This window comes from Penicillium chermesinum (assembly GCF_028974085.1).
Source record: "Penicillium chermesinum strain IBT 19713 chromosome Unknown utg000003l:1.0-5111272.0:1.0-5115320.0, whole genome shotgun sequence".
Lineage (NCBI taxonomy): Eukaryota > Fungi > Ascomycota > Eurotiomycetes > Eurotiales > Aspergillaceae > Penicillium > Penicillium chermesinum.
The window spans coordinates 3,349,299-3,365,051 of record NW_026695313.1 but is presented as its reverse complement, the minus strand read 5'-3'; the positions used below and the strand labels follow the sequence as shown (position 1 = coordinate 3,365,051).

General features: G+C 47.3%; 6 protein-coding genes across 6 annotated transcripts; 3 read left to right on the top strand and 3 right to left on the bottom strand.

Annotated features, from left to right (window-relative positions):
* Positions 1–2,337: 2,337 nt before the first annotated feature.
* On the bottom strand, positions 2,338–3,970 carry N7468_004196 (uncharacterized protein; the record flags this gene model as incomplete). The annotated part of the gene is made up of 3 exons (XM_058473493.1): positions 2,338–2,407; positions 2,467–3,160; positions 3,208–3,970. The coding sequence occupies 3 exons, from the start codon at positions 3,968–3,970 to the stop codon at positions 2,338–2,340; spliced, it is 1,527 nt and encodes a 508-aa protein (XP_058332496.1).
* Positions 3,971–6,197: 2,227 nt separating this feature from the next.
* Positions 6,198–8,832, top strand: N7468_004195 (DUF3435 domain-containing protein; the record flags this gene model as incomplete). The annotated part of the gene is made up of 5 exons (XM_058473492.1): positions 6,198–6,526; positions 6,580–6,841; positions 6,904–7,226; positions 7,360–7,740; positions 7,794–8,832. The coding sequence occupies 5 exons, from the start codon at positions 6,198–6,200 to the stop codon at positions 8,830–8,832; spliced, it is 2,334 nt and encodes a 777-aa protein (XP_058332495.1).
* Positions 8,833–9,770: 938 nt separating this feature from the next.
* N7468_004194 (uncharacterized protein) lies at positions 9,771–10,022 on the bottom strand (the record flags this gene model as incomplete). Its single annotated transcript, XM_058473491.1, has 1 exon — positions 9,771–10,022. The coding sequence occupies one exon, from the start codon at positions 10,020–10,022 to the stop codon at positions 9,771–9,773; it is 252 nt and encodes an 83-aa protein (XP_058332494.1).
* Positions 10,023–11,075: 1,053 nt separating this feature from the next.
* N7468_004193 (uncharacterized protein) lies at positions 11,076–12,549 on the top strand (the record flags this gene model as incomplete). Its single annotated transcript, XM_058473490.1, has 2 exons — positions 11,076–11,486; positions 11,527–12,549. 2 exons carry the CDS (start codon positions 11,076–11,078, stop codon positions 12,547–12,549), a joined length of 1,434 nt encoding a protein of 477 aa, XP_058332493.1.
* A 603-nt stretch (positions 12,550–13,152) lies between these two features.
* Positions 13,153–14,770, top strand: N7468_004192 (uncharacterized protein; the record flags this gene model as incomplete). Its single annotated transcript, XM_058473489.1, has 2 exons — positions 13,153–13,635; positions 13,685–14,770. 2 exons carry the CDS (start codon positions 13,153–13,155, stop codon positions 14,768–14,770), a joined length of 1,569 nt encoding a protein of 522 aa, XP_058332492.1.
* Positions 14,771–14,800: 30 nt separating this feature from the next.
* On the bottom strand, positions 14,801–15,043 carry N7468_004191 (uncharacterized protein; the record flags this gene model as incomplete). The annotated part of the gene is made up of 1 exon (XM_058473488.1): positions 14,801–15,043. The coding sequence occupies one exon, from the start codon at positions 15,041–15,043 to the stop codon at positions 14,801–14,803; it is 243 nt and encodes an 80-aa protein (XP_058332491.1).
* Between the last annotated feature and the right edge of the window lie 710 nt (positions 15,044–15,753).

Here is a 15,753-nt window from a genome sequence, read left to right as displayed (position 1 = left end):
AGTTTGGCCGTCCATTCGTCTAGGATTTCACTAGTTGCTGCTAGCTGTTGGTGGTTGTGAACAATATTGCCATATTCATCCATTCGTAGGATGGCTGGTGATGCTTCTTTGACTCCTTCTTGGTAGTCAGGTCTTCTGCTGAGCGCGTCTGCTTGACTGTTGGACGTTCCGCTGCAGTGTTCGATTCGGTAATCGTATCGGGACAGTTCTTCTGCCCATCGTGCTTGTCGTCTGGTGAGCTCCTTGGTAGTGGTGAAGTATGTCAGATTTTTGTGATCTGACTTCACTACTACTTGGTGGTTTGCTCCTTCCAAGTATGGTCTCCATGTCTTGAATGCCATGACTATTGCCAATAGTTCTTTGTCGTAGACATCGTAGTTTAATTCGGCTGGTGTCATCTTTCTGGACCAAAATGCAATTGGTCGATATTTCTGTTCGTTATCGGGTTGCGTGAGCCTGGCTCCTAACGCGTAGTCCGATGCATCTGTCTCCATGACATATGGTTTCTGTGGATCATTTCTTGCGAGTATGATTCGTTCCGAAAATAATCGTTTAAGTTCGTTGAACGATTGTTTCGCTTCGTTGTTCCATTCCCACGGCTGGTCTTTTTTCGTGAGTTCTGTTAGGCCGTGTGCCTTTGCTGAAAATCCTCCGATCCATCGTCGGTAGTAGTTGGCTAACCCTAGGAATTGTTGCACTTCCTTAACCTTGGTAGGTCGTGGCCATTCCAGGATGCTTCGTACTTTTTCTTCTTCCATGCTGAATCCCTCCTTGGTGATGACATATCCTAAGAATCCAGTTTCTTCCGTGTGGAACTCGCATTTCTTGAGTTTCAATGTGACTTTCGCTTCTCTGAGTTTCTGAAGAACGAGTTTGTTGTGCTGCACGTGTTCTTCCTCGTTGTTGGAGTAGACCAAGATGTCGTCTAGGTAGACAACAACAAAGATATCTAGATATTCCCTCAGAACGTCTAGAATGAATCTTTGGAATGATGCTGGTGCGTTGGTCAATCCAAAGGGCATAACAGTATACTCGAAGTGTCCAAGTTCTGTTCGGAATGCTGTTTTCCATTCGTCCCCTTCTTTGATTCGTAGCCTGTAGTAAGCTTCCGTGATGTCGTACTTGCTGTATATCTTAGCTTTCCCAACAGTATTTTGGATGCTTTGAATCAAAGGCAATGGGTGTCGATCCTTGATCGTGGCTTCGTTCAGCTGTCTGTAATCGATGCACATTCGTTGCCGTTTCGTGGGGTCTTCGTGTTTCTTCGCAACGAATAGGATGGGGTATCCTGCTGGTGACTTGGATGGTCGTATGTATCCCTTCTTCAAGTTTTCGTCGATATATTCCTTCAAGAGACGTTTGTTGTTCTCGTTGAGTTGGTAAATCGGCATGAACTTGGGTTCCATCCCTGGTTTGAGTTTGATCTCGTGGTCGTACGGACCGTGTTCTGGCAGTGTGCCAATTGGTGGTGGTGTGAACACGTCTTCGAATTCCTTGTATTGTTCAGGTATCTGTACCTCTTCCTCTGTCCCACAGAGGGCCTTCGTGTCTTCGGCGTGGTCAATTACCACGTAGTTGTCAATTTCATCGTCTGACATCGCGACTTCTTCTGTGACATAGGCATCCATTCTCACGATGGTATGCGGGGTCCTACCTCCCGAGGACCGAGGACTATGCTGGGTCTGCTGCCTGTGCATGTTCTCTGGTGTGTCTGCCTGCCCAGGGCTAGACTCCCTAAATTTGGCGGTTTTCTTAGGCTTATCCGTCGCCTCGCCGTTCGTCGTTCGGCATTCACATCGTGTGAATCTGAGTGTGTGCGTTTTCCAGTCGATTTCGGGGTTGTGTCGTTTCAACCATGGACTTCCTAATAGCACATCGTACTTCCCTAGTTCTGAGATGATATCGAAATTATTCATCTCGAAGTGGTTTCCGAGCTGCATTGGTATCCATCCTGTTTCGTATTGTATTCCTGTTCCGTAGGCGCGTCCGTCTAACCCAGTGACTGGTACAGCATTTGGGTTGGCGTAAACGGGTACTCCATGAGCTCTGGCCCATGCCTTGGACAGAAAATTTCCACATGCTCCAGAATCAATGAACGCTCGTGCTTTTCTTCCCATAAGGATCACTTCGACCTTTAGGTGAGGTCCCCACTGCGTTCCGCAAATTGATTGGTTCTGGTTCTTCTTGGCAGGGTCGGATGGTAACAATCCGTGTCTGGCCAGGTAGCTGCTCTTGTACTGGCGTCGCCATCGTGGTGCTTTCTCGTATACGTTTGTTTCGAGTCGGTAGGGTTTGGCCTCAGCTTTTTCTTTGTCGTGTTGCGGGCAAGAATGTAGTTCATAGCACCGCGTGAAGGGTATCGTGCTGTGGTCGGGATGCCTGGCGTATCCGCGACATGAGCAATCCGCTTCATCGCACGGGCATCCTGCGCTGTAGGGTATTTCGTGTTCTGGTCGGAACGCGTACCGCTGTGGGTCGCACTCGATCCAGGCCCTCTTCTTTTCTTCTTTGGTGGTGTTCCTGTTCATGAGTTCGCACAACTCGTTTAACTTCATAACTGCTCCTCTGATGTAGGGTTCTTCCCTGACAATTCGGTTGAATATCTCGACGGCCCATTCTGGGTCCTGGTAGTGCAGTTCGGGGCATGGAGGTTCGTATTCGAGGTCCTGGGAGCCCTTCGTTCCTTGAACGAGGTTTCGTGTCTCCTGGGATAGTCCCTCTTGCTCCTGGGACTCGGATTCGTCCAGAGTCCAACTTCTGTTATCCCAATCGATCTCTGGGAACTCGTGTCGCTGGTTTTCTTTCAACAGTTCCGAGGTGTCACTCCCCTCGTACGTCTGTGCTTCTGTGTCTTTGTCGTTGGTGTTTCTCGCGGTTCCGTCCGTTGGTTCGCTGTCTGCGATCTCGCTTTCACTTAGCGTCGTCCATGCTTCAAGCATGTCTTGGATGTCTGATAATGTTTCGTCCCTCTCGCGCTCTTCCGTGGCGCAGATTTGTTTGGTCTCGTTGTATCCGCCTCGGCTCTCGTTTGTTGCTCGAAGTTGCTGCGGTTGTCGCGGTTTCCGTGGTTTAGGGCATTCTTTTGCGAAATGTCCTCCTTGGTTGCAGTTGAAGCATTTTCCTTTCATCTGCCTATATTGCTTTTCCTTTCGTGGGTTTTCTGCCGCGTCCAGATCCATAGGTTGCAATCCATATGGGTCATTGTACTGGGCCTGTCGTGGCTCTCTTCGACCTCCTCGTCGTCGGAATCCGTGGGTTCGGGGAGGTTGTCTTGTCCCCGCCACTGTCGTGCTTCTCGTCGTTGAAGCGATCTTTCGTATAGTCGGTTGTCGAACTTAACTGCGACTTCCATGAGTTTGCTCAACCTATCGGGTCGGTCGATTCGCATGATTTCGTCTTTCACATCTTCCTTAAGACCGTCTTCATAGATGGCGATGTACGCATCCTCATCCCAATCGAGATGAGAGATGATTTGTTGGAATTCAGCGGTGTATACACTGGCTGATCCAGTTTGTCGGAGTCTCCTCAATCGTCGTTCCGCGGTACGGGTTGCATCAACATCCCCAAAGGTGGCTTCTAATTTCTTCTTAAAGTTGGAGTATGACGCGAAAACTTCTTTTGTAGCTTCATCGCGGTCCTTGCTGGGTTTGTCGGTATAGTCCCGGATGTATGGTTCGAACCATTCGAACGCTTGTCCTCGCAGGTACGTGGATGCATACATGACCTTATCGACTTCGGACTGGAAGTTGACAAGTCGTAATTGCATATCCATCTGCGTCAAGAATGCTCGCAACTTGCCTCGGTGTCCTTCGAAGAAATCTGGCTTCGGTGGTTTGATCTGTGGCAATCGTTGCTTCTCTAGTTCCATAATTTGTTCCTGTAACTGGCTGAGCATGCCTTCCAACTGAGCGTTGGTAGGTGGTGCAGCTGGTGCTGGTGGGCGTGGGGTGTTACTGCCTTGAGTCGACATAGTGGCGTCAAGGTCAGGGCGTCAATTGCTGTTCAGTGTCGTACTTGTTCGAGATGGGCGATCAATGTGTTACGCACTACCTAGCGAGTCTCGGTGAGTGGGTCCTCAAAGGGTGATACTTCTCTTGGTCACTCTGCACGCCAAGGGTGTCTCGTCACTCTATTGCAATGCCTACCGATCACACACGGCAACAGGCCTTAGATGCTCAAGTCCTTAGAGGTCTTGCTTAGTAAACGTGGAGCTGCTGAGGGCGCCGACGAGGTCAGGTTCTTATGGATCTCCCCTTCGTCGTTAGGTTTGGATTCGAGACAAGTATGAACAATGAACCGTTGTCGTATTCCAATCTTGTGGTTCCTAAGTAACAATGATGTAGAATCAAGAAGAGATTGATCGCGAAGAACTAAATACATGGTGCCAAGTGAGTGTCCTTATATATCCAGTCCTTCCTGTCACTGATGTGTTCGGGACACATCGCTGATGCGCTCCGCGCATCGCTGATGTGCAGTGCACATCGCTGATGAGCCACTGTTGCCTTGCTGCCTTAGACAGCTGTTCCTGGCTCCTTCATGCCAATTGGTCGGCTGCCATACCTGGCTCCCTTGTCACGTGTGTGTCAATCTTGACAGATCGGTTGGTCGTGGTTGACTTATTTTCTTCAACCGAAGTGGGTCCGTAACACTTAGCTCTAGATAGACAAGTATACCAGAGAATATGTATAGGTAGAAAATCTAGTATAGTTCTCGGTTCTTAGGAGATAGGATCTTGTATACTATCATGAGAATAGATATCTATGTTATAGAAGAAGTCGCAATGTCAGATGACGAAATTGATAACTATATAGTAATCGACCACGCCGAAGACACGAAAGTCTTTTGTGGGATAGAGGAAGAGGTATAAATATCTGAACGATATAAGGAATTCAAAGATATGTTTATATTATTACTAATTAGCATGCTGCTAGAATATAGACTATATAACTACAAGATTAAGTTTAAACCGGGAGTAGAATCTAAGTTTATGCTGATCTATCAACTTAATAAGAATAATAAACGTCTCTTGAAAGAATATATCGACAAAAACTTAAAAAAAAGATATATACAACTATCGAAGTCACTAGCAGGATATCCTATCCTGTTTATTACGAAGAAACACAAAGATCCTACGAAACGGTAATAAATGTATATCGATTATAGACAATTGAATGAAGCTACGATTAAGGATTGATATCTGCTATCTTTGATTTAGAGTATTCAAAATATTATTGGAAAAGCCAAAATCTACACTAAGTACGATATCATAGAAGTCTACTACCGACTACGAATCAAGAAAGAGGACGAATGGAAAATAGTATTTAGGACCGAACTTGGACATTTTGAATATACGGTCATGCTATTTGGATTGACTAATGTACTAGTATTATTCTAAAGATTTATCTTAGATGTCCTAAGAGAATACCTGGATATCTTTGTTGTTGTTTACTTAGACAATATTCTGGTCTACTCGAATAATAAAGAAGAGTATGTTCAATATAACAAGCTTATATTCCAGAAGTTTAGAGAAGTGAAGGTTATACTGAAACTTAAGAAGTGCGAATTTTATATAGAAGAAACTGGATTCTTGGGATATGTTATTACTAGATAACAACTTGGACTTACCAAAGGGGTGCCTTTTTCGGCGTCGAGTGCAGCCCTTTTCGGCCGTCATTTGGTAACACGTGATGCCGTGGTCGCGACACGCTCTTGCCATGTTAAGACCACGCACCAGAACGACCCACTCCGTAGCGCTCTGGTCTCGCTCGGCCTCCTCACCCTGCACGCTCTCTGCCGCCCCTGCCTTGGCGAAGGCCAAGTGTTGGTTCGACATAGGAGGGCACCAAAGATGGCTTCACTGTCGCAGTACCCACAGACGATAGTGCCTGCTCGCTGTGGCTATCTTTCCCTATATTTACCCTCGCCCTCCCACCTCCTCTCCCTCCATCGCAAGTGCTTCCCTTTCAACTGTCCTTCTCTTTCTCGGCTCTCATCTGTCTTTTTCTCCGACTCACGCTTGCCTCTGCCACGTTTGACCGGCCCAACTCTAGGGTATCGCCCTCTAAAACGAGGCACACCTTGATCTCTGTGTAAACCACCTATCCTCTTCACCAACTCGTGGTCTTGTCGGCTGGCATCTTGGCCTCTATGCCCTCGCTAACTCTATTCTCCTAGTTATTCGCCTAGTCATTCTGACCATGAAGCGTCCTCGAGGACAGTCGGATAGCACGCTCAAAGAAGATACTAGCGGTGAGGACTCTAGTACCACGCCTGCGAGCGATTCAGAGCACGATGACGCCACCTATGAGACGGAACTTTCAGAGCCAGAATATGACCCTGGGCCCCGAAAGCGTATGCGACCGGATAAGGAACTTTACCCAGAACCTCAGCTCTGCGCCGACACCGCAGACTTTTACGAGGATCCCCTAGATGAAGGCGGGCTTAATCTCTCTGACATTCCAGAGGATTTCGATAAAGCACCAGGTACCATTGAGCGACAGGAGCGGATCAAGAGTCGGTGGGAAAGGTAGGTGGAGCGTCGAGACCTCCTTCACTCTATATCTTCTAAGCGTTAGACAGGTACTGTAACAGCCAAGTACGAAACCGGCCTAATGAGCCGAAATGGTACAAGGTCGAGGAAGCGCTCTGTAAGGCGTCGAACAACGACTTATATCGGTTTCTTCGCTGGTGTCTCCAAATCGATCGTGGTGAAGATGGACGGCATCTTAAGGGTATCAACAAGGCTAGCACCCTTGAGACCGACTGGAAGAACCTCCGCTTGTACTATCAGAAACTTACCAAGATTGTGATCAACGATAAAGATAGCTCGGAAATACGACGGGTTAGTGTTCTTCGGGTGTATCCTAGTTGAACTCTATAACCTTGACTAACCGTGGAATACAGGGCATGAAATTTTTGGTACAAGAGTTTGGTTTGGATACACAACCTGGAAAGAAGACGCCGGTCTATATCGAGGATATCGGCCCTTTTAATGAGACAATCCTATCAACCCAGGAGAAGAAATTCCACTTAGGCTTCCAACGGATCCAAGTGTGCCTTTTCAATTCCCTAGGCATCTTCACGCTGCACCGGCGAAATGCGCTGTTGAGTCTCCAATTCAAGGATCTACAAATTTCCCTCCAGAAGGATCCCCGAGGCGGCCCACCCATCCCCTTGATTGAACTTACTTCCGAAGGGACCAAGAAGTTTCTTGGGTTGACTAAACTGTACGGCAAGCGTTATCCCTCTCTTCCCTTCCCGCTTCTGTCTCCACGTAGTAGATCACCATATCTCTCGAGGCTTCCAAAGGGCTCTAGGGATTTCAGGATCATAACACTAACTCTGCCGACTCATTTCCAGAACTACTTTCGCACTTCCGGAGATCGTCTACGGCCCCTCTCTGGTGATGTGCCCGCACACGCTGCTTTTTGGTGTCCTATTCCATGCGCGGGCGTTTCGGAATCCGAGGCTGACCTCGAAGACCAAGCTCCGGAAACTCTTACCCAACAAGGCCTGCGAGCAACTCCTGGTGCCTTTGGATCCAAAGAAGTCTGATTGGTACATATTCTGCAAGACCGAATTAATCAAAGGAGTCCCGACAATCCAACGAACTGAGCAGATGTCTAAGGCTACGATGTCCACCTTGTTGGTCCAGTTTGGCGAGATTCGCGGGTGGAAAGGAACCTTCCACGCTCACCAGTTCCGATATGGAAGCGGTAAGGTGCTCAATGAAAGTGGTGAGTTCTTATATCGACACTGTTGGAAGGTTTCTAAGAGGTGACTGATCTCTGTAGGATGGGTGAGCAAGGAGCAGCACCAATTGATCATGAAGCACGCCAGTCCTCGTACGTTTCTCAACCATTATCACCCCTGCAAATTGACACCGACATGATACGGGTTATCTGTGGCATTGACCCGGATGTGGAGTTGATGCGCGCCGTCACACGGCAGAGTCGCTGGCGGGACACTCGACGCCCTCGCTATCTGACTGATCAACAGCGAGCTCAAGTTGAAGATCATCCCGAGTTGGAGGAAGCCCGGCGCAACCTGAACAAGATTCGCGTGCAATATGAAGAGACCCTGGAACCGGGACTACTTCTTCGGCTTGAGCGGCGGAAAAAGGAGGTAGAAAACACGCGGAAAAGGTTACACCGTAGCCTTAGACAGAAGGTCCGGGAGAATTTTGACGAAGAACAAGCCTTTTTAGACATAGAAGCGCAGCTGTCGGGTACGGCCGTCCAGGAAGAGTGTGAAGACCGGTCATCTCTAGAGGACACTATGCACCCTCTTCAGTTGCATCTTGTGCAAAGTCTTCTTTCCTACCCGGTTTCCAACTCAGTAGAGGCTGAGTGGCGTCGACGCGATACAGGTACCGCGGCTGTTGCGCAGTACTGCGGTGTTCATGAAGGAGGCCCACCGCGAGGCCGGCCGAGGAAGAAAACCTCTGAATCTGCTTTATTGGCTGAGTCGGTAACTCTGCCGCAGGCCGTACAGCCGACTCAAACCGATCCCGACCCGGGGGTTGGATCTGATTCTGAACCCCCGAGACCGACACGTGCGACCAGGGAATACCTTGCTAAAGCTAAGCGACCGGCGGCATGCTTCCAATGCTTTGCCAGTGAGGAAGCCCCGGAAAGTGTGCGCTTCCAGATGTTCCACGACGCTGGCTGTGTCACGCGTCATTTTGATGCCATCCACCTAGACGAACTGCCGCTCCGGTGCAACTGGTGTGAGATCACGTTGTTGCATCAAATGGGATTTCAGCGCCATGCCAGTGATGTGCACCGTGTACGTAGTCGCAGGAAATGCCCAAATCCCATGCTGGATCCGTAGACACGGGAGTTGGCACGACTATCATGGGGATCGCTGCCTATCAAAGTATTTTTAATTTTATCCGCTCCTCATCGGCGCGTAGAGTGTGATTGTTGGTGGAACCCTGGCGCTAATTATTGAGATGCTCTGGTTTATTTAGGTCAACCAAGATTTAAGCCTCGGCGGCTAGGTATGATTGTCACATGTCGGATTCCGGGCACGTTAAGCTAGGTGGGGGCGCGGATACCCTGCTTACAATGAAGGATTTAGGTGTGGATACAGTTCGGATGGCATTTTGATTTAGACGAATTCTGAGATTGTCTTGCCAGCTTGCAACGGTAATGGGACAAATGTCTCTTACTGAGGCTACTCACGGTTTTATAATTATCTTTCATATAAAAAATATGCGTAATTGAGATACCTTTGATTGAGCTGTAAGCCCAATTTAGATCTAGGCTTCAGGAACCAGGCATGAGCGCTTGAAAGCGGGGAGCCCTGTCCCAACCTCTGGAACTTGAGGCTTGTCATGAGGGTTGACCGGATTAATGTAGCAGGATGTGATGAAGCATTGATAGCAGGATCTTTTAGAGAAGGGTTCTGGCAAATAAGTGTCTATAATCTAAAGTGGAAGCCCAATTGTCTTATGGTAATAATTATACTTCTTAAGAAGCCATCGCTCAAGCTCAACTTAGTCTAGATTTCCTTTCTAAATCACATCCGTGATAAGAAGAGTACAGTGCTCAAGAAAAATATCAAAGGGCTCGAAAACGTAACAGACCAAATAGAACGTCACAACGTGATGTTTGAGAACATCCGAACCAAAATATTGAGCAAAGGAAATTGCAAAACACATAAAGAGCCTTCCAATAGCACCAAAAGTTAAGGAAAAAAGCAACATCGGAAAATGCAACCGTAACTCAATATCTGCCGGGCTACTAGAAATCAACTCATTCAAGTCCTCAGGAGCTGTCTCTGTAATGTTTGGCAATTTGCTCCGTGGCATGTTTCCGTTTGTCGGCGGATTCTCTCCCAGCAGTGTCCATTGTTCTCTCTTCATCTGGGCTGGGAAACTTGACTTCGCTTGGTGTGTGTGATTTCCCTCTTTTCTTTGCGGAACCGCTACCTGCTTTCTGAAGAATCTCTGAACTCTTGGAGGAGATTCCCAATCGGTAGTTGGTTTCATCACGAGCTGCTTGCTTTGAATCTGACATCTTGATAGGGTGGTGGCTGTCGCGCGAATCTGCAAAGTGGTGAGCTTTGAAACACCTTGAGAAGGGAGAACATAAGTCTAACCTTTCTCGGTCGAGGAAGTAATATCAACAGAAATTGTGAAGGGGCAAAAGAGCTCGTCTCTTGATGTTGGATAAAAAACAGATTGTGGGCAATCAACTTGATATTAATACCTCAGAACCGATGCAAGTAACCAAGGTCTGCGTCATAGCAAGTACAGCGATGTAACAGCTGAAACAGAACACACCATAAACAAAGCCCGCATAGAGCGCGCGGCTAACGTACACGGCGAGGAAGAGGCTTGAGACCTTTCCAGATATGGAGACATTGCCCCTTATCATCTTAATTACATGATTATATTTAGAATTCGAGTAGCCATAGCCTATAATTTATTTGGCTCCGACCTTGGTTTGACAAGACATCATGGGCAGTGACTTGATTTGGACCAGTCAATGACACTACGTCAGCGCTTCAGGGGCTAACATACCAATGATCTCTATGATTAGTATTAAGAAGCACCGTGCCTCACTCCAGCAAAGTCGTCGATGTGGCTAGTGGAAACCTCTAGGCTCATGGATGCTACTGGCATAAAGTCTTGACGGTGCATGAAATGCTGGCGCTAAGTCTCACGGAGTGCTATGAATGGATGGCAATAACAGTAACAACCAGTATTTACTTGGCTGATAATCGTTCCAGCCACCGCGCTTCGAGTTTCATATTGTGAATTTCTGATTGGTGGGATGGTTATGTGATTGTGAGGGGGCTTTATCACGTGACTGTAGTTTGTTTGGATGATTGCTTGACGATCCTTCTCCTCATCCATGCGATTTTTCCCAATTTCTCATGGCTCGTCGGTCCCATGTTTCATATTTTTTTTCTCTAGATCCCTGCGAGTCTCGCTATCTATTTACAGTAGTACTTCTGTCGACTCGATCAAATGAAGGGATCATACTACACTATTACTCCTGCGACCCATCTTCAGTCACGACCTTCCTATCGCCCCGCCACGAGAAACAGCCAACGCATCTGAAAACATGGACCCGCAGATGTGTTACGACGATGTTGCATGGGAACAATCCGACGATGTCTCCGACAATTGGTTGCTTCAATTTCTTGATATCGACGTCAAGAGACCGATTGCGAAATTTATCCTGAAGCATGATTCCGGTGACGACCCCGAGTTTACAATTCTTCGAAAGGGGTCTTTCAATATCACATTACAAATGAAGTACACATACAGCGCGACCAACATTCGCTTTTCACAACCTGGGGCTATTCTTTTTCCCGAGGAAAAGGTTCAGAACGAAGTTGCCGTGATGCGATATATCTCGGACCAGACATCAATCCCAGTTCCATTTGTTCTTCACTCGGGTACACGGGAGGAGAGCCCCCCTCAATCTGAGCCCTTTTATTATGATGAGCCATATGGAACATACAACAACCATGTATGATGCTCTTAACACACCAGGATGTCTAAATGAAGAGCGAGGAATCCTTGACCCAAATATTGAGGAAGATCAACTTGAATTGCTATATACACAACTAGCAAAGATCTTGCTTCAGCTTGCTCAGCCAGAATTCCCCAAAATAGGGTCCCTTGGTCAGATAGATGATTTTTCCTGGGAAGTGACTCGCCGGCCATTGTCAATGAATATGAATGAGCTTGTCCGTTTAGGGACTCTACCTCGATCAAAACTCCCACCCCTAGATGCCACTTTCAAGACAGCATCTTCATATATTGAAGCCCTGGCACAGCTCAACATCCAACATTTACTGCATCAAAGGAATGATGCGGTACAGTCTGCAGATGACTGTCGCCGGAAGTTTGTTGCAAGACAGCTGTTTTATACGCTTGCCAGGGACAAGAAACTATTCTTACCAAGTTTTGAGAATGGTCCATTCAAACTGTGGTGTGATGATTTCCGGCCAGCCAATGTTCTTCTCAATGAAGATATGCATATTGCAGGTGTGGTGGACTGGGAGTTTACATATGCAGCACCGGTGGAGTTTTCATACGCGCCACCATGGTGGCTTCTTATCGAGAAGCCCGAATATTGGTCCGAAGGTATAGAGGACTGGGCCCGAGTATTCGATCGCCGCCTAAAGACGTTCCTCACAGCAATGAGGCATTGTGAAGATATAGGCGCCCAGTACAGCCAGTATCGGCTCTCGGATCAGATGCAGCGGAGCTGGGAGAGCGGAGACTTTTGGGTGGTGTATGCAATTCTGCACAGCTTTGCGTTTGATGCGATCTACTGGCAGAAAATCGACCAGCGGTTCTTTGGGCCTACGGAGACCGACGATCCCAGCGAGGCATGGAAAGAGCGGTTGGATCTGCTGGATGAAAACCAAAAGGTTGAGATGGAACGGCTAGTGACGAGAAAGCTTAAGGAGATGGAAGACAGGGTTTTGGCGTGGGACCCGGATGAGTATACTGAATCATTTCGCCAGAGGTTGATGAGAAGGAGAGAAGAAAAAGTAAATGAGGCCAAGGAATCTCACCACTGAGCATATCTATGTACTGTACGTAATATGAGCAGGATATTCAATGTTCCCCTTTGTTTTCTTGGAAAAACGATCTTCTTTGAATTCGGTGACTTTTTCTGCCTGCGCAGTTTCAAACCGCCAAATAGCCGTACCCAATCAGTGCAAATCAAGTGATCGAATCTTCCCTCTGAAATTACTCGCTGTCTCGGCCACGACTGAACGTAGCCCTATACGGTTATTTTCCTGTTCTCAGTTGACCACGCTTCCTCTCACGAATACGTCGTTCTGTGCGCACTGCTTTGTATTGCTCCAGGGCCCTCTCTCACCATCAACTCCTCTATACTCATCCTCACCGAACATTCCGCCTTGGCCGTCAGCCTGACACTCCAAAGTACTGGAAAAATTGCTGCTCTATCCCCCGCCATGGTCATTCCCACGTGGTATCACCTGACTAAGCAGTCCCCTTGCTCTATCGGAGAAGGGCAAACATTTCCCCGGTGGACGGTGAAATACCCCTTTTCAAAGGAAACAACGACCGATCGTCAGCGTTGCCAGACTAGTGATTTACTTTTCGCAAGGTGTATTTGCACTACACGCGATCGAAGTTCCGGAAATTCGAAAAGAATGGCCACAGTCCATGCTCCTGGACTAGCTGCACTGAAGCCACGTCATCTCCTTAACGGCACCATCACATACTCTGCCGCGAAAGAGTATGAAAGCAATGTTCTTCATGAATTAACATACTGGGATCAGGAGACAGATTACTTGACTTACCTACACCGGAATCGTGACTCAATCAGATCGATTGTTGCTCAACAACTTGGCTTGAATTCGGCAGACAAATGTCACATTGCACACCCTGAGCAGTGGATGCGTGGAAGCTTTAACATTTGCATCCCAGTCGATGTCGACGGCCAAGGCCCAAAGCCAGAAAGAAAAATGATTATACGATTCCCCTTGCCATATCGGGTCGGGGATGTCCCTTGCCCCGGAAATGCCGATGAGAAAATACTTTGCGAAGCGGGGACATATGTATGGCTCGAGGCGAATTGTCCAGATGTTGCCATCCCCCATCTATACGGGTTCGGACTTGCTACTGGCCAGACTGTACGTATGCATGCTGTAATACCCGTGGACATCATGCTTATCGTTCCAGTTCACTTCTCTTGACAATCTGCCTATCGTCATACGCTCGATAGAAAAAGTCCGCCGGCGGATTTTGGCATGGCTAGGCTATGCAGTCCCTTCTCGATTTGTTCAGATTAGTAACAAGGCGCCTGCTTCTTTAAGTGCAGGTTATATTTTGATTGAGTACATTGAACGATCCCGAGGCAAAATGCTTTCTGAATCGTGGGAAAAGGGCCGTCACAACGCTCAACTACGGATGAATCTGTTCCGTGGCCTTTCTCGTACTCTACTTTCTCTAACACGAGTCCCATTACCAAGGATCGGCTCATTCATCTTGGATAACAAAGGTTACCTGAGGTTGAATAATAGGCCGCTCACTCTCCAGATCCACCAATTGGAAAATGAGGAAATACCAGTTGATATGCCACGAAAAGTTACATACATATCCGTTGATTCATATATCAATGACATTCTCTCACTCCATGAAAGCCGCCTACGTCATCAACCTAATGCAGTGAGCCACCTCGAGGATGGTTTCTACCAAACGTCGGCATTGATGGTAATGAGGAGCATCTGGCCTTGCTACTTTCGGCGGGACCTTCTTCGGGGCCCATTCTTTCTCAGCCTCACTGATATCCATCAAAGTAACATATTTGTTGACGATGAGTGGAACATCAAATGCTTCATTGATTTGGAATGGGCTTGCTCTCGGCCTGTGGAGATGATTCACCCTCCATATTGGTTGGCAAATCAAGCCATCGATTCAATCAGCCTGGGTGATTACAAGACTCTTCATGCGGAATTCATGGAGGCATTGGCAGAGGAAGAATCGAAAAATTCAACAACGTCATTGCCGTTATTGTATCCTATATTGCAAGAGGGATGGGAAAAAGGGACATTCTGGTGCTCTCTTGCTTTGAACAGTCCTACAGCACTGTTCAAGATCTTCTATGACTATATCCAGCCAAGGTTTTCGAAAGCCCAGAATGGCGACTCGACATTTTGGATAATCACTATGCCTTATTGGACATTCAACACGCTTGAGTTTCTTGAGCAAAAAGTGGAAGACAAAAAAAAGTATGATCTATCTTTGCGTGAGGCATTCAGAGACTAAAGTCTCGACAACCTGAGCTGAAATCTTTGCTTAATCCTTTTCATTTTGCTTTTGCTCTTCAGGCTTGCCATGATTACCACTGCCTTTCTCTTCCTTATCTTTGAAACTCTGTACAGCATTTCCTAGGCTCAGAATTGCATTTCTGCCCCGATTTTGTTGGGCGGCTTGAGCTGATGAAGAGAGTTGATTGAGGGTTTTGGCGTTCATCCTTATCGTAACTTTTGCATCTTCAATTTCGCCGTCGTAGCTTGAATCTGATCGTCGATCACCCATTCTTATAAGGATTTTGGGCCTGTAAGTGGATGTTAGACCATCAATGATAAAGGCAGGATCCGAGGAGGTGGCTCACTTGAATCAAGAGGTCGATTGACGACCAGTTCGGCAAATCTTCAAAGGTAGGTTGTTAAGTGATTTAAACGTTGAAAATGACCTGTCTACGGTACGTAGAGACAAAGATAAGGAGGGGGCAACCTCGATGGAGTGTCTTGTGCGCAGGTTTCTCTAAAAAGTTGATGATTGGCAGCAGAATCTTCAGTCACGCAGAAATCCGCACGTATTGTTATGAGAATCAGTCTTTTTTGACCAGAAATCAACGTATTCTCAAACCACGAGGAGTCCTTTCCTTTGACGGAAATATTTTCAAAGACCTTCGATGGCTTTGGCCTTCAGAATGATGTTGGGTACTCACGCATCTTTTTCTAGGCGAGGTGGGATAGCGCGGACTTTCCTCTCGGATCTCATTGACAATAGGCGGCGGGAATCAGGAGGCGCCAATTTTGTCGCAAGGAAACCTACCGGCTTGCCCCGCAAAATCTCGGTCACGGGTTCATCTATCACGTGACATAATTCATGATCGTAGAAAAACGTCTAAGACTCCAAGGTGAGTTGAGCTCATGGAATAACTTAGGAGCCCTTGGGACAGAGGATTGTGGCATCGATTAAGGAGGGGAAACAGAGTGTTGCGTTGCACTTGCAGTTCTCTC